Source organism: Artemia franciscana, chromosome 5, assembly GCF_032884065.1.
Source record: "Artemia franciscana chromosome 5, ASM3288406v1, whole genome shotgun sequence".
NCBI classification, from domain to species: Eukaryota; Metazoa; Arthropoda; class Branchiopoda; order Anostraca; family Artemiidae; genus Artemia; species Artemia franciscana.
The window spans coordinates 4,931,976-4,956,072 of NC_088867.1; the positions used below are offsets into that span (position 1 = coordinate 4,931,976).

At 35.0% G+C, this 24,097-nt stretch overlaps 2 protein-coding genes across 5 annotated transcripts in view; one reads left to right on the forward strand and one right to left on the reverse strand.

Annotated features, from left to right (window-relative positions):
* The window catches only part of LOC136026912 (uncharacterized), a 33,541-nt gene extending 27,437 nt beyond the window's left edge, over positions 1 to 6,104 (reverse strand). Inside the window, exon 1 of one of the 3 annotated variants that reach the window (XM_065703740.1) lies at positions 5,996 to 6,104. The gene's annotated coding sequence lies outside the window, so the exon portion shown is untranslated. Of the gene's footprint in view, positions 1 to 223; positions 247 to 5,936 lie in introns of those variants that run through there. The other 2 variants (XM_065703739.1, XM_065703741.1) reach the window with 2 other exon arrangements.
* A 2,749-nt stretch (positions 6,105 to 8,853) lies between these two features.
* Positions 8,854 to 24,097, forward strand: part of LOC136026913 (uncharacterized) — a 31,680-nt gene continuing 16,436 nt past the window's right edge. The window contains exons 1-2 of one of the 2 annotated variants that reach the window (XM_065703743.1): positions 8,854 to 8,962; positions 14,036 to 14,239. In XM_065703743.1, the coding sequence (XP_065559815.1) occupies positions 14,201 to 14,239 (39 nt within the window). In that variant the 5' untranslated portion in view covers positions 8,854 to 8,962; positions 14,036 to 14,200. The remainder of the gene's footprint in view (positions 8,963 to 14,035; positions 14,240 to 24,097) is intronic. The other variant, XM_065703742.1, reaches the window with a different exon arrangement.

Here is a 24,097-nt window from a genome sequence, read left to right on the forward strand (position 1 = left end):
GGCTCTCTTCAAAGTCATTTTCAGTTTCATCATGGATAGTGACAAACGCACCCACATCCACCATCGTTTTATCAATTGAGTTTGACCCATCATGTGAGCTTTTAGATAGTAAAGCTTGACCAGCCAAGATGTGGAACATATTCGGTAGTATTTGGGGTAGTGTCCAGGGGCTTTTTTGGGGGGGGTCTAAGCATTACCTATTAGAATTAGCTTTAATACTAACAAAAGGGAATTATAATGCTGCACCATTTGCACTCTTGCAAGGGGAGGATTTCACCATTCACAAAAAAAACACCACAGTGTAGTCCAGAAGATGGTTTGATGCACGACTGGTTGGGCTTATAATTTTATTTTATTTCTTAAAGTGTTGCTGTTGTAGTGTTTGAAGAGGTACAGATTTGTCTATGCTCTTCTTCTTCCGGAAGTTGATACACATTACATAGCTTTTCTTGCGGCTTAGCTGGAGCTTCACTTGATTAGCTTGATGTAGAAGCTCTGCAATCAGGGTTATGAGTTGACTGGGTGTCTGTGACAGGAAGTGCAGCAGGCTTAGAAAAAGATCATCAGCAAATTTATACCTCTGTTTGTGCTGCCTCATCAGTTGGTTGATGATTATCACAAATGAGATGGGACCTAACTTGCTTCCTTGGGCTCCTCCACAAGTGACGTCTTGGAAGTTGGGTGTTTTCCAGTTTTCGAGTTGTATGTACCATTGCTGACCAAAAAGGAAACTTGCAATAGTACATAAGAGAAACTGCAAGACTTCCAGGACAAAGGCTTTGTTTATTACTGTCTGATTATCAAGCAGATTCAAAGCTTTCTGGAAATCAGAAATGATTATTTCAGCAAGGGCCTCAGGATTTTCTAGGTGTCCTAGTAGATCATGAACTGACCAGATAATGTGTTGTGCTGTGTCCTCAATGAAATCCGAACTGCATAGGGTCGATTTTGTGTTCTAGTTCTGCTAGTAGTCACTGTAAAATAAAGTTTTCAAAGACTTTTGAAATGATGGGCGTCTTTGAAATTGGCCTGAGATTGGATGGTGAGGTTGATGATGTTTTCTTTGGAATTGGTGTGGTAAATGCCTTTTGAAATTATCTGGAAGAATACCTTCTAGTAGGCACTGGTTATACCCTATAGCTAATGCTGTAGCCAGTAAGGAGGAGCATACATGTATCAGCCTTATAGGCATTTTGCTAGGTTAAGAAACTTTCCTAATGTCTAGGTTTTTGAGTGTTTCTTGGACCTGGGAAACTGTTTTGATTGGACCCTTCTGTGGCAAAGTCTCAAGGGGAAGCCGTTGGTAGAAAATATTTGAAAAGTGTGCATTAATTGTTTTTGCGGTTATATTCTATCCTTGCTGGTTCCTCAGGGTGGATTTAGACTTCTGCTGTTCATTAGTTTCTGTACAGTTGTGTGGAACTTCTTTGAGTGACTGGCTGAAAAAAAATTGGTATCCATAAAGACACCTAGCCTGATTTAATTGTCTGACTACTATGTTTCTCTTCTGTTTATATTTTTCAGAGTGTGGCTTTGTCTCATAAAGCATGTCTCACCCTGCCATTGCTGCTTTATTTGTCAGAGTAACCCATGGTTTATTCTGTGCTCTAATTGTAACTTGCTCTTCAGGAAAGAATCATACATACTCTTGAATCGTTTGTTTCGTAGAGGAGTTTAGTCATGCTGTTTGTGACTTTGTTTTTGGAAAGGCAGAACCAGCCAACTGGGTTGAGCCATTCTCTGTAGCCAATTATACCTTCTTCTGTAAGTGGACAGTAGGTGAACTGGGCTGGTTTACTACGTTTCATTGTTACTTTGGTAGTATCATGACCAAGGTAGGAAAAGGGATCCTGTAATGCATATGATGTCAATGTCATTTTTCCTTAGGAAAACTTTCATATCACACCTAGTGGCCTGTCAAAATCTGAAACGAATAGGTGCTAAATGCCAAATGCAAGCCATTGTCCTCAATTTTCTGTCTGAAAGACAGAAAAAAGTATTTGCTTTACACAAAGAGGACTGTGACTCATATTGGGGTAAAATAACCTGCAGTGCCCTGTAAGGGATGAAACTGGCAGGAATAACAAACAACAAATACAAATTTGTTGACAATTTGTCACTCTTACTTGCCTATCTTCTTCATGGCAATGTCCCCACCCTGAATGGCACTTCCCTGAATGCACTCAAGTGCGTAAGCTGATTCAGTGAATACTTTGTCTTCTGAAAGCTGGTTTTATAAGGTTGGCAACTGTCTAGATGAAGAATTGGCTTCTTTCTCTGGTGGTAAAATATTGCTTTGGAAGTTTCTTTGAATGCCATCTGCTCATGGGGTGCAAGGGGTGAACAAATAGACCTGGAAGGGTGTTTTAAGTATAATTTTGTGGGTTAGAATCATATCTCCCAGCTTTCTTCTACATGTAGGTGTGGTATTTTAACATGTTGCAGGCATTCTTGACATGACATTTGCAGTGATCCATTGATCATCTTAGTTGCTCTACACTGCACTGTTTCCAGGTCCTTTTTATGTTTTTTTGAAAAAAGAAGATGCCACAGGCATTCCAGCCTCAAGTCACAGTCAAATAGGATCCATATACAGTTTCATTAATGCTCTAGGATGCTGACTTGAGGTTGTCCTTTTGATAATGTCAAGGTATTGAAATGCAGATGATGACATAGTCTTCTGTGACTGTTCTGTTTTTGACTGTGATTCCATGATCAATAACTGTACAATCAACAAAAGAGATTGTTTTTTGCATGATCCTTTGAGGTTTAGTTAGGATTCAAGTTGCACTAAGAATTGTAACAAGTTAAGCTAGTTTGCATTTCACCTGAAGAAGACAAGAACTTGCTAACTACTGCACAGCCCAGTTGCAGTGTGTGTCCAAAAGCTCAGGATGTAGCATTAACTTTGTATCCACCAAGCATTCTTTGTAGCATTATCAGTTTGGAATAGAATTTTATGTGTAATTATTGCAGGGTTAGTGATGTCAAAAACCCTAAGAAGAATTCCTCCAAGTTACAGCATTTGGTTGAGGTTTCTCAGAAGAAGCCTAGAAAACGCAGGCAATCCTTTAATGATCCATTTTTGGTTTGTATTTATGTAAACAAAGTGGTTTTATATGATGCAAATGAAGTTGTACAAAATTTAATGCACAAATTGAGAAATTTCTGACCATAGGAACTTCCAATAGAAGTGGCTAAGGATAGCCATTCTTTCAAAACTTTATGTTTCAAACTTAAAAGCAGCAAAAACGTCAAGTATTCCTACCATCAGCTAGTTGGTTAATGAAAATTCTTCTGGGAAAAAGTTACTTACTGGTTAACAGAAGAGTTTCTGGGGCAATGTTGTTTGTCAGTTAGTTGGTTTACAGAAATGTTTCTGAGGCAACCTCTTTTTCCAGCTAGTTGGAAAAGGAAATTCTTTCTGGGGCAACATTTCTCATCAGCTAGTTGGTTAATGAAAATTTTTCTGGGGAAAAGTTAGTTGCCAACTAGATGGTTAACAGAAGATTTTCTGGGGCAATGTTGTTTACCAACTAGATAGAATTAAAATCAAATAGTTGTGGGCATCAAGGCATGGCTAATTATAAAAAAAAGCCAAGACAGATAGTCCAATTGGGTGTATGAAAACAAGAAAGGAAATAATAAATGAAGAGAGAAAAATAAATTGGTGAAAAAACAAGGATTTTGTCAGCCAGTAGCAAAATATGAAAATCAAGCAAATATTTTGACATGGACCTCTGCCAAGTTGTCCTCAGTGCTCAAAAAAAAAATATAAGAAAGAGGAAAAAAAAACAACAAAACCTTCTTAAGTGAACTCTACAAGAGGAGAAAAGACACCTGGAGAAAATGTGTCTTTTCTGCTCTTGTAGAGTTCACTTAAGAAGGTTAGATTTTACCTTAATTACCTGAAATTGCAGCTTGGAGCAATATAAGGGTTTTTCCTTGTAGAAACTTCAGAGTTGATAACACATGACACATAGTTGAATACATACACTTGACTAGTGGTTTGATGTTGCTGATTCCAATTCGAGTACTTCCCAGTTATATTTCCATTCTTGTTTTGACCATTTGTTGTCAAGATGGTTCTTAAAGCTGTCTGTGGTTTGGGCAGCAATGGTATCTGGCAGTAATTTGTTCCAGAGGTTGGCAACATGGTTGGTAAGAAAATGGGCACATTGTTGCTTTGAGGAGATTTTGTTCTTGTTTTTTTTCCTCTTTCTTATATTTTTTTTTTAGCACTGAGGATGATTTGGTAGAGGTCCTTGTTGAAATATTTGCTTTATTTTCATCTTCATATTTTGCTACTGGCTGACAAAATCCTCGTTTTTTCACCTATTTGATTTTTCTCTCTTTATTTATTATTTCCTTTCTTGTTTTCATATGTCATGTATAGCCAGTATGGTCTCAGAAAATATTTATTCTAACTGAGTTAGTGGCAATTCTGGCATTAAACCTCCTTTTTAGGATTGTATAAAAATGATGTTAGTTCATTAGGGCAAAAGGTTAATGGTGCTGAATGTTTGACTTTTCTTCAACAGAAAAAAACAGCAAAGGTGGATCCAACCCTAGCACCACCAAGCATAAACTTACCAACATAGAAAATATACTATACCCAATAGAAATTTATGAGCAGAAAGCTATTTTTCTGGAGAAAAGGTAGTGACTAAAGAGTTTTCACAGCAAAGTTGATTAATTTTGTGTTCTTGGGGTAAAGTTGTTTTTCAGTTAGTTGGTTTACAGAAGAATTTCTGAGGCAACCTCTTTCCAGCTAGTAGGAAAAGGAAATTCTTTCTGGGGCAAAGTTTCTCATCAGCTAGTTAGTTAATGAAAATTTTTTTGGGGAAAAGTTACTTGCCAACTAGATGGTTAACAGAAGGGTTTCTGGGGCAATGATGTTTGCCAACTAGATGGTTAATAGAAGCGTTTCTGGGGCAATGTTGTTTTCTTACTATTTGGAAAGAAAGTGTTGCTGGGGAGAAATTACTTGTCAACTATTTGGAAAAGGATTAGTTTTCTGGGGCAGATTTTCTTGTCAACTAGTTGACAAATTTGATTACTGCTATAGGGATTGACAAAATTATCTAACTATATGGCAAAAGTATTTGTATTTAAAAGGAAATTGTATAGTACCTTTTTATATAAGCCTAGGCCTATATGCTATTTTTTCTATTTGTCAAAGGGTGTTGTCCCACCAAAAATAATTTTAACCACTAATTTGTATAGAAAAATTCAAACTGAACTGATTTTAGGTCTATATTGAAGCTAAATAAAAACAGTGTAGGCTAGGCTAAAGTTTCTCCTTAATTTACAAGGCCTAAGCAGACAGCTAAGAAATAGACATATTTTTAGAATCAGAATTTTGCCCTAAATCAAAATATAATATTCATTTCTTTTAAAATGAACTTAAGCCTCCCTCCCCCTTAGTGGAAAACTAAACCCTAAAATTGGATTTGGGCAATGAATTTTCTATTATTTCAATAAACTACAACAAAAATAGTGTCATCTTCTTCATCTGAAGAAACTGCATCTGTGTCAGTATTTTCATCAAAATAGTGACAAAATGGTTGTCTTAACCTATAGCCTATAAAATGCAGGGTATATATCTGCATGCTAAGGGCAAGGGCATGGGTGCCCATAAGGGGGGAAGGGAGGCATGAGCCCCCACCCCCTGACTGACTGATGTTGCCTTACATTTTTGCTAAGAGGAGATTTATCATATAGCCTAGCCTACAACATTAGAAGTGCCCCTTTGATCATGCAGCCTACATCCCCTAGAATTCAGCTTATGGGTGCCTATAAGAGGTAGATTAAAGTTAATGTCAATTGGAAATGTATGCTATGTTTAGATTCAGGACGAAAATCAGATCTTAAAGGTAGGCCTAGGCCTATGTCTATTTTTGGTTATCTTTTATTGAGTTAATAGCAAAATTTACCTAAACAGGAACGTTTCATAGAGTCTAAAGACAGAAAATTAGGGCTATAGTAGCCTTACAAAAAGATATCATTGGATGAATTTGTATGACAACAGCTGATTATGAAGGTTTCCTTAAGTTGCACCTTTTCACATTTATAGAATTTAAAATAATGTGCCGAATAATATGCATGGTTGCTGAAATAAAAAATGATTCAGTGGCTGTTACGCTACGAGCCAAATTACAAATACAGAAAATGACCGTAAACATTTTTAGAAGGAGCATATTGGATATTACGATTGGGATGAGCTGTGCAGATTATTGGTCTGGATTATTGGTCTGGAACTCGTGCTCAACCATACTAATCTGGTGTACTTAACTTCGAAGATTCCGTGTGCAAAACATTCGGAACTCTTAAAGTAAAAAGACTTTATAGCTTTGCTTGATTTAGCGCGGAGAGAAATGAAAATAATTTTGTTGAATTCTCTTGATCCGCACTTCAAAGAATTAAAACTGGACTTCACAATTTGTATAATCCAGCACTAAAACGCTCCTTTTATTTATTTTTTTCTTTTAAGTTTAAGAGGATACAGTATCTTAAACAATTTTTCTATCACGTCCATTATGAACTTTTTGAGTTTTTGTAGCCAAACTATTTAGAATTTGTAGGACCGTTTTACCATAACTTTGCCTGAACATAACACTAACCAGCGATTCTACAGGATTTAATCCTTATTTCACTAGACAATACGATTTAAGGTAATTTTAAGATAATAACTTGCAAAGCTTGGATAAGCAATCCAAATAAATTAAAAAAGGCTAAAAGCTTACTCCCAGAAATCTTAGAAAAACCATTTATCTTCTCGGGTTTGTACGCTAAGGCTTGCAAAAAGATTCTAAGCTATTGCATCCTCTTAAGGTATTTTGTCACAAGAAAATATTTGTAATTTGACAGATTCTGGACTCTCGCTATTTTAAATAGAGTGCATCCTGACCTTAAACTTAACTGACCATAGTTTAACTGCAATCGATTTAAAACCTTATTATCCTTTACTCGGCGTTGCTCTGGATATTTTACTGTCAAATTCTAGCTGAGTTTTCTTGCTCATGTCACTGAGGATGTTGAGAATTCTTCCAATGTATCTGGATTTTTTTTCAAACAATTCCTAAGGGTTTTTGAAAAAACCGTAATTGAAGTTCTTTTGACTACTCTTTAGAACGAAGATAAGAAGTTGGTAAAAACTTTAAACATTTTTTCAAACTAAAAAAAAATCGACGTTAAGACCTTTTCAGACTTATTATGACTTTATATTGATCCTTCAGTAAAAGATTAGAGGCCAGCTAGCGAGAATCTCACATATTTTCCTTTTATGTCTCTGTAATTTAAATTTTCTGATCTTGTATAATTATTTTGGTCCATCAATGTGCCATAGCCTGAGAGCTTAATAGTTTTAGTTAACATTACTTAAATAAAACATTTCTTCCCGACAATACATGGGAGAAAAGACTATGATGACGTTCTTTTCATCCAAGACGACCACTGACCAAAGCAGAATGAACTTCGATATTTTTAAAACAAAAGCCAGAGAAAAAAAAATATCAGTTCCCTAAGATTTTCGTAAGAAATAATTTCGATCGAAAGATTAAAGCATTTCTTGGATTGATCAACCAAAAACGGGTCTAACGTCAGACGCAAAATCATAAAACTTCCAAAGAGCAATTAAAGCACCAAATTCGATTATTTGGGTTGTCACCATCAGTATTTTACTTTTTTAGCTTTCTGGAAATTCCAATATTCTCTCTTCCTATAAAAATTTGATTTTTTCTTACACCAAAAATGATTTTTTTTAAATAGTGTACTGACATTTTTTTTCAAATACCATGAAAAAAAAACAGCGTGAATATTTGTCAGCAATCACAATTACGAAAAAAAGTTCTTATCGCTTAGAGTGACCCCACTTAAAAATGAACAGAATACAATGGAAATATTGGAACACATTGGTACTCTAGGTTTTAGGCATAGTATATAAATCCTAAAAACATAACAATTGAATACGTGATAGATTAAAGGGTACTTATGTATTATACTGCCAACACTCAAATTTACGCTGTGTAAATCTCGAGTACAAACCAGTTTTATCAATCTGTATTAAGAGACAATTAGATTACGCTAGAAGACAAGTGACGAGAGACAGAATATACTAGATTAGTTTAATTTGGGCTAAATATCTGTACATTAGGGGGGAGGGATGGGTAGGCAAAATATTTAGACAGCATACAATGAGAAAACAATTCATACTTCATAATATGCAGAATTATTGCTGTCTAATACATTTTGGATGGAGACGCACTATTCTTTACCCCCATCCCCAAATGTGCAAATATATAACCAAATTTGTTTCTAAGTATTATATTTTCATCTTATTTTAGTATATTTCATTAGAATTAACCTAATTTCACTTCTTGAGTAGGGTCACTATAACAAATACGTATTCCAAAACATCAAAAAAACCTCTGTGAAGGCTGCTTGTTTGTGACCTCCCCTTTGCTTTGGTTACCTAGCCTTGAATAACCAATATGAATTCAACCGAATGGCGTCCTGGTGTTCAAAAGTCCTAAAAATGCATGTCAACGTCAAGCTGTTCGACACTCCAAGATTTTTCCTTTAGAGTCTCATGACTCCACCGTTGGTTATTTATAATGCAATTTTTCAATTTTACAACGTGATCTAGTTTAATCAATTACGTGTTGCTGGTTATACGATTTAACAAAAATGATAGAGCGAATAAAATATTTTAGACAAATTCCTTGTCGCCACATCTTTGATGATTGGATTTACTTTGTGGTTACATGGAGCCATCTAATTTTTGAAAATAACCGGCTCTAAAAAAAATCTGTTTCTAGATGAAACAGTAAGACAAGTTTAAAAAGGTTTCGTAGAAAAAGAGGAAGAAAAGAGCAAAGATTATTCTGCAAAAATTACACAGTTGTAGAATTGAATTTGAGAGATCCTGAACCTGTGTTTGGATAAATCTTTTTGCCTTGTCGTTGCGAAATTATTATCTTTCATTTTTTATTGATAGGCCTATATCTTTGAAGGAAGATTCCTCAAGGAGGAAAAAATGGGGGATCCCCATGATGACCATAATTTTACAAATAATCTTGAAAAACTTGATAAGAATTGTACTGTACTAGCATGGATACAGTACAAAAACCAAATTAAAGGAAGAATGACCCCAGGAGCCAAATTACTAGTTGCCAGAATCCTTAAAAAAGAACTGGGCAACTATGGAACAATCATTGAGGCACCTGGCCCTGGCGGCTCAATGGTTATCCAAACAAGAACACCAATCACTCCAGATATGATCACATTACAGAAAATAAAATTCAACAACAATGAAATAATCTTTGAAAAATATGACAAAGAAAAAGCAGACAACTTCAAAAACAACATAATTGGGAAAAAAGGTATCTTATTTATTGAAAAAAGAGACTGCAGAATTTGCTGAAGTAGAAGATGAACTCAAAGAAAACCCAGAAATTGAAAAAATAGTAAAAATAGGCAATGATGAAACCAAAACAGTATATACAATTCTAGTGATGTACAAAAATCCACAGAACTTTCCAAAAACAATAAATTTTTGGGGGATAAATAAAAAAGTAAAACAATTTATTCCACAACCAGTACAATGCTTCAAATGCCAGAGATTTGGACACAAGTCCCAAGAATGCAGATCAAACCAGAGATGCCTACTCTGTGCTGGGCTCCATGCCCACAGTGATTGTCCAAGGACAGAGCAAAATTGTGCTAATTGCAAAGGAAAACATCCAGCAAATGCTAATATATGCCCTGTAAAGAAAGAAAAAAATGAAATCTTAAAGGTGTCTATCACAGATAAGATACCCATCAGACATGCAAAACAAAAAATCAAAAATCAAACAGAATTCAACATAAATCAGAGTGAATTTCCTCCACTTCCAGCACCCTTAATTTCTATTATACCTACTTATGAGACATCCACCACCCTTAAGAGACTTGAGGAATCAATAAAAAAACAAGAAAAAGTAATTAACAAATTAACCGAAGCTATAACCATGCTTTTGGACCTAATTCCCAAATCCAAAACTCTGCAACAAAACAAAATGAAACAAATTAAAACATTTGTAAGAAAAATCTCACAAAAAGATAACACAGACTCAGATACAGAATCTGAGCTATCAAATGAGGAAAAGGAAGATGAATTCACCACTAAAAGCAATGAAGAAACAAAAAATCCAACAAGAAAAATACTTTCAAAAAAAAGAAAAATATGAAAATAATACAACTAAACACAAACTGCCTGACCAATAGCAAAAAAATAGAGTTAAAAAATGTTCTAATAAGAGAAAAACCAGATATAGTATGCCTACAGGAAACATTCCTGAAAGAAAAAATTAAAATTTCATTTAATGGGTATAAATGCTACAGATGGGACAGATGTGATATAAAGGGTGGGGGATTATGTACTCTTATAAAGGACCAATTTGTCAGTGAAGAAATCCCTACCACCTTTGGTGGAAATAATGAAATTGGCATAATAAAAATAAATAACATCAATGGGAATACACTTTCAATTATAAATTACTATAATAACAAAACTAACAACTTTGATAAAAACCAACTATGGAGCACTCTCAAAAATATTCAAAACCCCAAAATAATTTTGGGTGACTTCAACCTACACCATCAGACATGGAACACACAGGCAAAAAATCAACAAAAGGCTAACTGCCTCCTAGAAATAATAAATGATCTAAACCTCCACATAGCCACCCCCTGCAATCTTGAAACTCACTTATGCAAGCAAACTGGAAAAATATCAACAATAGATCTAACCATAATCTCAAGGGACCTACAACTCCAAACAACTATACACTCCTCCCATGATTTTGATAGTGATCACTACACCTTATACATAGAAACAAATTCCAATGACCCAAATAAAAGATTTTTTAACCCTGATAAATGGTCATTTAATGAAAGAAGGATCAAAAAGTGGCAAAACGAGCTAGAACTAATTAACTTAGATCATATTGACCTACTCCCAACAAATGATGCTATAGATGAAATCACAAAAATTATTTATGAAACTGCAAAAAAACATCTGAAAGTAATTGATAAAAAACCACACAAACAGCTAAACTCCACTCCTGGATGGACTGCCAGATGTGAAGCTGCCAAGCACAAAAGAAAAGAAGCCAGGAAAATATACAAAAGAAACCCAACACAACTAAACAAAATAGAGCTTAACAAAGTTACAGCACAAATGAAAAAAAACCATCATCAAAGAAAGAAACACTGCATGGACAAACCTTATAAATTCCAAATTCAACTACAATACCCCTCTAAAAGATCTATGGAGGAACTTCCACAAAATAATTAAGAGGGAAATACCCTCACAACAACCAAAAACACTTCATATAAATCAGCTAGATTATTATAACCCTGATGAGTTATCAGAAGTCCTAGCCAATCACTTTGAAAATAATTTTCAAACAGAACAAACAACCAACACACACCAAAGCAATAGCCACTCAATAAACAATAGCACAATATCAAATATAATTAAACCTGATGACATCATTAATGAATTAAAGACGCTAAAAAGAGGTGCAACTGGAATTGATAAAATTGATAACAGAATGTTAAAAGCACTTCCAATAAATATGATACTCAAGCTTACCAATCTATTTAACAAATCACTAAATGAAAATATTATACCGAAAAAATGGAAAAAATCAATAATAATTCCCATATTAAAACCTGGAAAAAATCCTAAATCACCCTCTTCATACCGACCAATATCCCTTTTATCATGCCTAGGAAAACTCATGGAAAAGATAATCAAGAAAAAAATTATAAATGACACACAAAAAATAATTCAGCCAGAGCAGTGCGGATTCTACAAGGGGAGATCCACTCTGGATGCATTGCTTAGGATGGAGCACACCATAAAAAAAGGTTTCAGTAATAATCAAGTCACATGTGCAATCTTCTTTGATGCAGCAGCAGCATTTGATAGAGTCGACCTACAAATCTTAAAAAATAAAATAAACTCTCTACACATAGATATACAACTAAAAAACTGGATAAAAAATTGGATTTCTGACAGAAAATTTTGTGTGAGAACCCATGGTGTGTTATCCTCTGAAAGAAACATAAAAGCTGGAGTACCACAAGGGGGAGTTCTCAGCTCAATTCTATTCTCCCTATATGTAAGTGACCTGACAACAGATCATCTCCAACGAACTAACTTATACATGTATGCAGACGATATCACCATAACTATCACAGGAAACTCAATGGATAAAATAAAAACAAGTGGCCAAAAAGCAATTGATCATGTCCAATTGTGGGCAAATGAAAATAAAATTACCCTAGCTGAAGATAAAACAAATCTTGTAATGTTCACCAAACATACTGGTCAAATACTAAATCCAAAACTAAAACTAAACAACAAGCCGATAAAAACTCAACTTTCCCAAAAATACCTAGGTGTAACCTTTGACAGCCAACTTTCATGGAAAAAACAAATAAACGACACTCTACAAGCAATTACAAAAAGACAAACATTTGTCAATGCAATTGCAAGTAAATTCAATGACATTCCAAGAAAAATTTTACTACTCCTAACCAAATCAACAATTCTCAGCAAATTGGATTATGGCTCAATATTATATTCTACAGCCTCTCAACAATTGCTATACAAATTAGATGTAAAATGGAATCAAACATTAAGAAAAATAACAAATGCTATGCCATCCACACCAATACCTGCACTACACCTTGAAACACACACATATTCCCTAAAAACACGCAGGAAAATATTACACACTAATTACATTATAAAAAAAAGAACCACTACCAGCAATGACCTAATCAAAACAAACATCATAGATCAAATAAATTTTTTTCCAAATGAGCAAACAAATAATTTACCTGCAATTATTTTCATATCGAAAAGTTACACAAATGAGTTTAATCCCCTAATTTGTAAAATTGAACACTACAAACCTCTGAATGGACTCACTTGTATTGACACGTCACTGCAACTACAAATCCTAAAGAAAACAGAAGAACAACCATTATACCTAAAAAACTTGACATTGCAATATATTAATGAGATCAATTTTTCCCAAAAAATCTACACAGATGGTTCTAAACAAGGAAATAAAACAGGACTGGGTGTCTGGTTTGAAAATCGAAATTTTTCAATAAAAGAAAGACTTCCAGATGAGTCCTCGATTTTCCAAGCTGAAATTAAAGCAATTGAAATTGCCATAACAGAAATACAAAACACTGAAACACCAGATTCTTTCCTAATATGTTCTGACTCACTATCCTCCCTTCTATATCTTGCCAATTACCAAGTCTCACCGACAAAGGAAATGGCAAAAATATCCCAAATGATCAAAACCCTCCAAGAAAGAAATTTCACAATAAAAATTATCTGGATCCCATCGCACATTGGGCTATATGGTAATGAGATGGCAGATAAGATGGCAAAAGAAAGTCTTACACAACAAATTTCTTTACTTACTACCAACCACCCTGTAGAAATACAAAAAAGAATCAAAGAACATCTTATAAAAGAAGAGCATCTTCTTTTCAAAAATAAAAGCAAAAACAAATATCTAAAAATTGTAAAAGACAATTTCATCACCAAGAACCTAATACATCCAAACAAAAACATTGCAAACACAATTTTCAGAATTAGAACAGGACACAACAAAACCAATGCTTCATTATTCAGATGGAAAATTACAACATCACCATTATGTGATCTATGCAAGATAGATGAAGATGCAGAACACCTTATAATGAATTGCTCAAAATATAACCAAGAAAGACATTTACTTGAAAAAAATGTAAAAAATAATGCAGGTGGAAATTTTGATTATGATGAAATTATTGGTATAACTGAAACAGGAAAACAAGAGAGTATGACAAGAATACTAGGATTGTTTTTGAGAGAAACAAAACTATTAGATTACATTTAACCACAGCTCTCCCTGATTTTTTTTTTTTTTTTTTTTTTTTTTTTTTTTTTTTTTTTTTTTTTTTTTTTTTTTTTTTTTAGATTGGAGGCAACAACAACAACAACAGTGCAATAGCATATGAAACCAGCGTATCTGGAGTGAAGAGAGTCAATTCTGTATGCTCCATCATCCCTCTCACAACAACAACATAAAAAGGTTTTGATTTGAATAAAATCATGTTGGAAATGTGATTTTTGGGAAACAAGATGCTTTTAGCACTCGTGCTAGCTTATACTCTTTTCCAGGTGAAGTAGGAATTTTCTAACCTCATTTTTTAAGTTTTCTTCGAATTTAGAGGAATCTTTTGTAGCCTGGTTCTTTTCATAAGAAAGGTGCCATATGAATATCCTCAAAAAGTGTCAATTCTGGCCTATCGTCTAGAATTATTACCCTGACACACTTAGTATCAAGAAAACTATTCAGCACAACCAGTTTTGGCCTAACAGGATATTTGATTGCTCATGTTGTTGAAAAAATTCACTTAGGCTAGGCCTAGTTGAGTTAAGGAATTAAGCCACAATATGGATATCCAACTAGGAAGATAAAGATAGTTAACAAATTTTGCCTACTGCTTCACTCTACTTCACCCCAACCCCCCAACGTCCAAATATATAGGCCTAGCCTAGAATAAAAAAACAGTAGGCTGTACAATCAAGCAAAAGTATGTAAAACTAAAACCCTCACATGTTTTTACCAAAGACTAATTGTGGAAAATTGTATATATCAGAGAAAATCTAAATGTATAAGATATACATCAATATAGTTATTATAAAATTGTTTCAAATCAGACACTTGAAATTATTAGTTTATTGACTTTCATACAAGAACCACTTTTTGGAAATACTTATTATTCTATTGTGATGTATATATCCTACTTTTCTTTTAGTTTTATTCACATAGCCTATTAGCAGAAAGCTGACTTTCTGCTAATAAAACTTATTAGCCTACCTTAAATTACCTTAAATTGCAGCTTGGAGCATTATAAGGATTATCCATCCTTGTGATGCTCCATGAAAAAAGAATTTGTTTGGTGTAGATTGTGGCTAATAGATTAGACTCTTGTGGAGGACTCTATAGCTTTCCAATTGTAAAGGAACTCCTGGCAGAGCCATTCCCTATCAAGGTGGGACTTGAACATGTCAGTTGAAGTAGCAGAAACCATTTCTTCAGAGAGCTGGTTCCACATATTGATGATTCTTTGGCTGAAGAAGTGGCTTCTATGTCTACTTGTGGAATGCTGCATGGAGAGCTTCAATGAATGTCCTCTAGTATCAGAATGCAAGGGCTGTGCAAAGAGACTGGGAAGGGTGTTTTTAGAGAAGATTTTTTTTGGTTAAAATAATGTTACTCCTTTTCCTTCAGTATGTCAGCATTGGCAGTTTCAAATGATGTAGTCTTTCTTTGTATAGAAATTTATTCATATTGCTAACCATCTTAGTGGCACAACACTGGACATCCTCAAGCAACTTCTTATCTTTTTTGAAGAAAGGGTCTGCCAATGACATTCCAACCTCCAGGTATGGACATACAAGAGCCTTATATAGCTTCATAAGAACTCTAGGGTGTTGGCTAGAGATGGTTCTTTTTATGGTACCAAGGATTTTATTTGCAGAAGATGAAACAGACTTAGCATGGCTGCTAAACTTTAATTGGTGATCTACAATAACCCCAAGATTTCTCATCAGAAACAGCAGAAAGGAAGTTGTCTTGAAGGAAATACTTATGATGCTTGTTGTGTTTGCCAAAATGGATTACATGGCATTTGTCAACATTGAAAGACAGAAGCCACATATTAGCCTATCTTCCTACACTGTCAAGATCTGTTTGAATTGATTGCTACTTAGAGAGAGTAGCCGCTTATCCAACTAGTTGTGAGTCATCAGCATAAAGGGTAATAAGATTTGAAAGAAGGGTGGGTAGATTGTTAAAATAGAAGTTGAAAAGTATTGGTCCAAGAATAGTGCCCCAGGGCACGCCACTTGTTATAGTTGTGGGAGAAGAGAAATGAGGACTTCCTTGTTAATGAAAACTGACACTCTGTGATCTTTCAGAAAGGAAGCCCATAATCCACTGTACAACACCTGCAGCCCTCAATTTGATTATGAGGAATTCATGAAAACTTTGTCGAATGCTTTGGACAGATCAAGAAGAATCATGTCAACAGGAAAACCCTTATCAAGCAGTGTAGTCACTAATTCATATGTTTGGATGAGGTTAGTGTCCACAGATCTACCAGATCTGAATCCATGTTGTGATGTGGAAAGGATATTATTGACCTCAAGATGTTCAATTAGAGCTTTATTAACAAATCTCTCAAGCACCTTAACAACTGCAGATGTGATGCTTATAGGATGATAATTTTCTGCTGAGTCTCTTTGTCCCTTTTTATGGATTTGGGTTATATAAGATGTTTTCCAATCATTTGGTAGTTCCCCATTTTGAAAAGCTAACTGGAGCAGCATGCACAGGGGGTAACTGAGAGCTTTTCAACACTCCTTAAGAAGACATGGATGAACATTGTCTGGTCCATTTGACTTATTTACATCAAGCTTTTCAAGGCTATTGAAAACCATTACTTCACTTATTGACAGATCAGGCATAGGGAAAAGCACTTCATACAATGAAGGATCTGGTGAGGAGGTACCTGAGTTTTGGGTAAAGGCAGAAGCAAATTGTGCATTTAGAATGTCAGCCTTATCTATTGGAGATGAGTGTAGTACACTCTGGTCAACAAGGTCAGGAATAGTATGATGATTTGGGTTTTTTAGAAGAGACATGTCTCCAGAAAGATTTTGGGTTTAACTTGATCTCAGATGCTAATTTTTCCTTGTAAGCAGATTTCAGTTTTTTACAGGGTCTCCTGGTTCCTCTTCTTCAAATACTGTTTCCAAGCTCTAGATTTCTGTTTAATCAGCTTCTTAACTTCCTTAGTGAGGAAGGGAAGTGTTTTGGGCTGTTTCCTAAAAATAACCCTGGAATATTTCTTTTCAAAAGCAAGGAAAGTTTTTTTAAATTTAGCCATGACTCATTGATGTCACTGGTGATAAGCATTGACCAGTTTGCAGATTAAAGTTCCTGCTGTATTGCCTCATAGTTCATGAAAGTCTGAGGACAAAATTTAGGTTGAGGACAACTATTTAGGGACAACACAGACAGAATAACTAGGTGGTCACTACTAGCAATTGGCAGTAAATAATCATTACAAATGAGTGAATCAGTATCATGCAATATGACAAGGTCTAATAGCAAGGGATTCTGATCAGCTCTATAGCATGTAGGCTTATCAATAGTCTGATGAAGAAAATTATTTGATAGGCAAGGTAAAAAAGGTGAGTCTCTACTATTTGATGAAAAATGTCCAGTTACTTCAACCCACTCAATTGCAGGAAAATTAAAATCTCCAGTTATTATTAACTCAAATGAGCTAGGAAGGGATATTGAAGATGTCATTTCATCAATGATAGTTTTGAGGGCAAGTCACTATCTTCAAGGGAAGGAGCACTTGGACTTTGATAAACACACCCAAGATGCAAATTTTTATTAGCAATGGAGATATCAAGCCATACACTTTCAATCAAAGATATATCAAGCATAGCAGGATTTACAACACTAACTTGGATACTATCTCTTACATAAACACCAACTCCTCTTTGACAATTTGGGTGCTCCAAGTTGCTAAATAGTTGATATCCCAAGATCTGTAGGGATGTTTCAGTAACCACCAAAAACTATGTTTTGGTAACATTTCAACAAAACTTGCAAAATCTGCTGCTTCTTCCCTAAGAAGTACTCCAGATTCTAGAAGCTTATTTGTCAGACAGTCAACATTGCTTGAAAGAACACCTAAAGTATTTCCAGTAAGGGGCTTCTGACTTGGAAAATTTGGCTGTTGAGACTCAGAGGTAACATCAGATATGGTACATAAAAAACTTGAATCTGCTGAATTCTGACATGACACGAACAAATTATTAGATATAACATTTGAATTATCATTAGCAGAAAAAACACTTAGATTGACATGGGAAACATTTGGAGAAGGATTGGATGAAGCTTCACAAGAAATATCAACAGATGATTTATCAAAACAAAGCACTGGGGAAACAAAACTATTTACACGAAAATGCAATGATATAACTAGGTTTCCATTGCGGATTGGTTTGGAGGGGGCTGGGGTGGGGCTTCCCGACTGTGATGAGCAATTGTTTGATATTATTGTTTGATATTTATTCTTTAAATCACAAATAATAGATTTCTTATATTAAAATATTATTTTCTAATATTAGAAAAAGGCAGTGTTCTTGTTAGGCCCTTCTATTCCATGATTGCGTAATGCTATAGTAAAATAGGGTTGGTCCTAAAAGCTATTTTTCTGGAATTCCAAAGAAAAGTGATCTTTCCCAAAACACGTCTTTTATATGCTAGCCCAAATTAGCCTATATACCATATTTCCAAACCAGCCCATCATTCTTGTTTTTCTGGTCCTTGTTTTGGTAAATGTAGAGCAGTCCATATTATTGACCTACAAACAAAATGGATATACCACTTGATGTCAATTTTTATGCCCTTTATGTGTTGTTGAAAATGAAATTTTTTTATATAGTATTTAGGTATAAAAGTGTTTAGAATTCCCTTATAAATTGATTTTATTGTCCTCTAGGCTGATCAGAAAAAAAGTTAGATCAGAAAAAAGCCTCTAGGCTTTTATATAAAAGTTACATAATTCACAAACATTGATTCATTATGACTAAGTTGGGTAAAAAAAAATTAACAATACTTTCTCTATTTTTCTATTGGCCATGTTTTTTTCTGTCAGCTTTGACATTTTTCTACATTTAGGTGAAACAGCAGTTTTTAAGCAACCTAACAGAATAAGAAGAAAACATGGTAGAACTGTTTTACATTTTTTATTTGACTTAATTCATGACAAATCAATGTTTTTAAATTATGTAGACTAACTTTGACAAAATGGATTTACAATGAAATAGTAAGAATGAAACCAATTTTTTAACCCTGTTTTTATACCCAAAAGCTCTAGAAAGAAATTACCATGTTCAAGGGTTCAAAAAGGGCTCAAAATTGAATTTGCAACAAAGGCAATTATTATACTCAGAAACAACATAAAAATGGCATCAAGTGGTATGTCAACTTTATCTTTAGGTTAAAAATATGGACTGATCCATATTTACCCTTGTTTCATCATAGGTACCTTAATTCACAGCTTAGAGCAAATCTAAGGAATCTCCATCCTTGTAATGCTCCATTATGACTTCTGTAGGTTGTTTGATGTGGTTGCTTGCTACATTTGGGCTAAGGGCTCAATGGTTTCCCAGTTGTACAGGCACTTTTGCTGTAGCCATTCTTTGTTAAGATTTTGTTCAAATACACCTGTCAATTCAGCAGCCACTGTATCTTCAGAGAATTGATTCCACAAGTTTGTTACATGCTGACTGAAGAAATGGCTTCTTTCTTAGATTAAGGAGCATCTCTTGAAGATTTTCTTGGAATGCCCTCTAATTACAGAATTTTCTATGGAGGGGGGGCAAGGAGAGATTTGGAAATAATTTTGTGGGCCATAATCATGTTACCATGTCTCCTCTAGTATGCAAGAGTAGGAAGCTTCAAGTGATGTAAACACTTCATATGGCATTTTTTTTTAGACCTTTGACCATTTTGGTTGCTCTTTGTTTTGAAATCCATGATCATGCAGATATGTTGCATTCTAAACATTAGATACGTTCTTAGGAAAGTTCTTGCTGAAAAATATGAAGTCATATTGATGGGTGACTTTAACCTTGACCTTACAAAATTGTCATCTAGGCAGGCTTCTAATCTCTTGTCTTTACTAATTTCGTACGGATTGGCTCCTTGTATAAACATACAGACAAGGATTTCAAACCAGTCAGCAATATTAATTGACAATATTTTTTCATCACTACACTCCATTAGGAATGAAGTACTGCTTTCTGACATTTCCAACCATTTGCCAGTTTCAGCCCTGTTTCAAGTCCTCCAAAATCCACAAAGATTAGTCCCCCAGGATAAACCAAGATTTTGCTGCTCACCAGTGGAGCTGGATAGATTGAAAGAAGATCTTGGTACATATAAATGGGACTTTTCTCTGCCAGAAAATATTAGTGTAGGCAATTATAATGACATATTTGGCCGGTTTTATGACACTGTTAAGGAAAAATTCACGTCTTATTGTCTAAAAGCTCCTTTTAAAAATCCTCGATCAAAAAGATCAACACCTGTAGCTCCCTGGTTAACATCTGGAGTCCTAAAATCAATAAAAAGGAAGCAGAACCTTTGGAAGGAGTGCAAAAAAAGACCAAATAAGGCCAAGTCAGAAGCATTTAAGTTGTACTGTAATTTTCTGAAATCAATTATTTGCAGAGCTAAAACAGTATATTTTACAAAAAGATTTGTTGATTGCAGTAAAAATATAAAAAAGACGTGGGATGTGATTAAGGAAGTTAGTCGGCCATCCATGAAACCAGAAGGTCTCCCTAAGTCTCTCATTGTAGATGATCAACTTGTAACAGAAAAAGGCCAAATTCAACATCATATGAATAAATTCTTTGTGGAGATAGGGAAAAAAAACTGTTAATAGCATTTCTTATTCCTCTGTGTCACAGTCTTGGAAGCAGTTCTTAGGTCCCTCGTGCTTGAAATCAATGGTTCTTGGGAAGGTTATGGTGCAGGAAATTAGAAATATGGTGACAGAAAGGATCCTGGGAAATACAGGCTGATCTCTCGTCTGTCAGTGTTCTCTAAGATATTTGAAAGAGCAATGCTCAAACGTCTGGTGAGATTTCTTGAAGCTAAATTTTTTTTTCCATCAGCATCAGTTTGGGTTTTGTCCAAAGTATTCTACAGAACATGCTTGTAATAGACTTCTTCAGTTTATACAACGATCTTTAGATTCTTATCTTATTCCTGCAGCCATTTTTCTTGATGTAAAGAAAGCTTTTGACAGCCTAACACATAAGATTCTCATTGGTAAATTTTGTCATTTTGGTGTCCGTGGGGAAGCATTGTCTTTGTTCTCATCATACCTAACTGACAGATCTATCGCCACAGAAGTTACAGATGAAAAAGTTCCAATTGAATATGGAGTACCCCAAGGTTCTATTCTTGGGCCAACCCTCTTCCTCATCTATGTGAACGATCTCTACCGACTTTTTAACTGCTCAATTAACAATATTTGCTGTGGATTGTGTCACAAATCTTACTCTCAGAGTACGTTGGTGTTCACACCTGATAGTCAAGAAGAATTAATAGCATTTGCAGATGACACTACTTTAGGTGCTGCAGCTCCGGATGAATCATCCCTTATTCTAAAGCTTCAAGCAATGACTGAGAAAATACTCTTTTGGTTTGACATAAATCAACTAACTTTAAATGTAAAAAAGTCCTACCTTCTTAGTTTTTCTTGTGAAGGTGTGAGCTGCCCCACAATTACTGAGCTTCATACGCCAAGAGGCTCCATAAGTCGTCCCCTGGATCGATATGTGCGATTCCTGGGAGTTCTTTTGGATGAAAATTTATCATTTAAGTGGTATGTTCAAATAATAAGAGTGAAAATTTACTGTGGACTTGGGATCATCTGAAAATTAAAGTGTTTATTCCCTTTCTTTATCCTCCGTCTTTTATTCTTTTCTCTGATTTACCCTTATATATGTTACTGTTTGTGTGTGTGGATGTCCACATTTCCCTCAGTACTTGCTCCTATTCACAATCTTTATGATAAAGCAGCAAGAATTCTCCAGTCGGCTATACACACTCCTCTTGACCTCCTCAAAATTAAAGATATTTATGTTTTATTTCTATCTTCATTGGCATATCAATACTTCCAGGGAGATCTCCCATGTTGTTTTTCGGGACTGCTGAAACTAGTAGGGGAAGTAAATTTGTATATTGTACATAACCGGGAGGATGTGATGATTCCAGCTAGTCCCTCGGTTTGTTCAGACTTTGGCCTGGCTGTGACTGTGGGATGTGCTTGGAACTTGGTTCCCGCTGAGATCTAGCTGTCACAAACACTTGGCTCCTTTAAGAGACAGATGAAAAGTTTCTTATTAAAGGCTTCTTATTAAATGTTTCTTATGGTTTATTTATTATTTTTTTTCTTTTTTGGGTTGTTGTTTTGTTGGTGTTGTATCCTCGATGACGCGAGAATTTTAATTGTTATTTTATTATCGGGTGATGTGAGGGTTGCTGTTTCGTGGGAACTGCTGGTGAGTTGATTTCTTTTCCTTACATATTTATATTTAGATGTTGGTTAGTATGTTTATGACAAGTTTTATGATTCTTTATTTATTGTATGCCGTTTCCCAAATAACGGGCCATTGAGCCCTTTGGGATATTGTTCTTGTTATTGTTATTTTATGAAAATAAATAGAACTTGAATTTGAACTTTGTTTTGTTTTTATAGAAACTTCCTGGAAGTAAATGGTGATACCACCCTAGTTATGTTGAATTTTTATAAATGATATATCTGTTCTAATTTAGAATATAGTATCCAATTCTTGTCAATGTGTCCCCCTTCTGCATTTAAAACCCTGGAACCTTTATAAGATTTTGCTGTTCAAATTGCTCTGGGTTTGTACAAGCATACTCCACTGTCTAAAATAAAGCAATTGTATGGTTTGGTCTACCTAAATGAAAGAGCATGCAGTCAAAGAAAGAAATACTTCTTGCAAATTCAAGTGTATGGAATCAAGCATGTTGTGTATAAATGTGCCTTTGCATTGAAGTCATCATTGGCTAATGCCCATTCATCTTGCAATCAAATTCAACTGGAGGTCCCAAATTGGGGTCAATATTCCCCTTATGCATGTCTCTTTACTGACATTTTGCCTTGGGAAATTAGTCCACCTATTTGTCAAGCAGAACTTCTTCTGATTATTAAAAAGCCCAATTCCCAATTATGAGATACAAACTATTTTGGCTGAACAGATTTCAAAGTTGTACCCTAATCACAGGAAAATCTATTCAGATGGATCTGTCTTAGGTGAGAGAGCTGGAGCAGGAATATGTATACCATCACTAGACCTTAACCTTTATTCACCCCTTCCTTTTGGATCTTCCATTTTGTCTGCCAAATTATGTGCCATTCACCAGGCCCTAGATTTTCTTATAAATTATAGTAGTATAGATGAGAACATTCTTTGTCTTTCTAACTCCAAATTGGCAATACCATTGCTCAAAAAATTAGTAGAATTGCCAATGATAAGGACTTACTCAATATTAGAAGACAACTTCTGATACTTCAGATCAAAGGCAACCAGATTTATTTCCAATGTGTTCTGAGTCATAAAGGCATCAAATATAATGACACAATGTAATGCAGCATTATATTAAATGTAGTGCTGATTTAATAGCAGCCAAGGCTTCTTTGTTAAACCCAAGTCCTCCCTCTGACCTCAATTCACAAGACATTATTAGGCAAAGATTTAATCTTAGTCACAGTAAATTGATTTGATCTGCCTTTCATACTAGATTACACACAGTGCAATATTACTGTCTGAAATCAGGTGCCCTTCTTCTCAATAGTTGGCTATTTAATTGGAAGTTACATCACTTCCCTCTATGCTGTGTCTGCTACTCAACATGAAATTATTCAGCATGTCTTATTTGATGTTCAGCCACTTACTTACTTAAAGTTGTTCAGCACCAATGCGTGTTTGATGCCCTCTGTTTGTTTGATGGGTTTGTAGTTGGTTGGTCTTTAAGTTGTGTTGACCACTCAGCAAATGTGTTGAATTTGTTGTTGTGTTTCTCTCAGGACTTGTCAACTCTGTTTTTGATGCTACTGGTGTTTGTTGCTTGGATGGCAAGGTTCAGACAGGTTGTTCCATGTGTCAACTGCTTATGCTGAGTGTGTAGGCTATTTCCCTTAAGTGCCTCTGCTGCATAGCTAATATACCAAATGCCTGCACTGCCTTGGCACATAGATAGAAGGATATTTGAGACATCTATTGGCATCTTAAAGAAGGGACAAATTGATTAGTGATCACTAAAGCACAATGACAACAATGGAAAAGGGGTTGATTAATGAATTAGAATGTGCAGAAGAGAGTGGGAGTGAATGGAAAGAACCA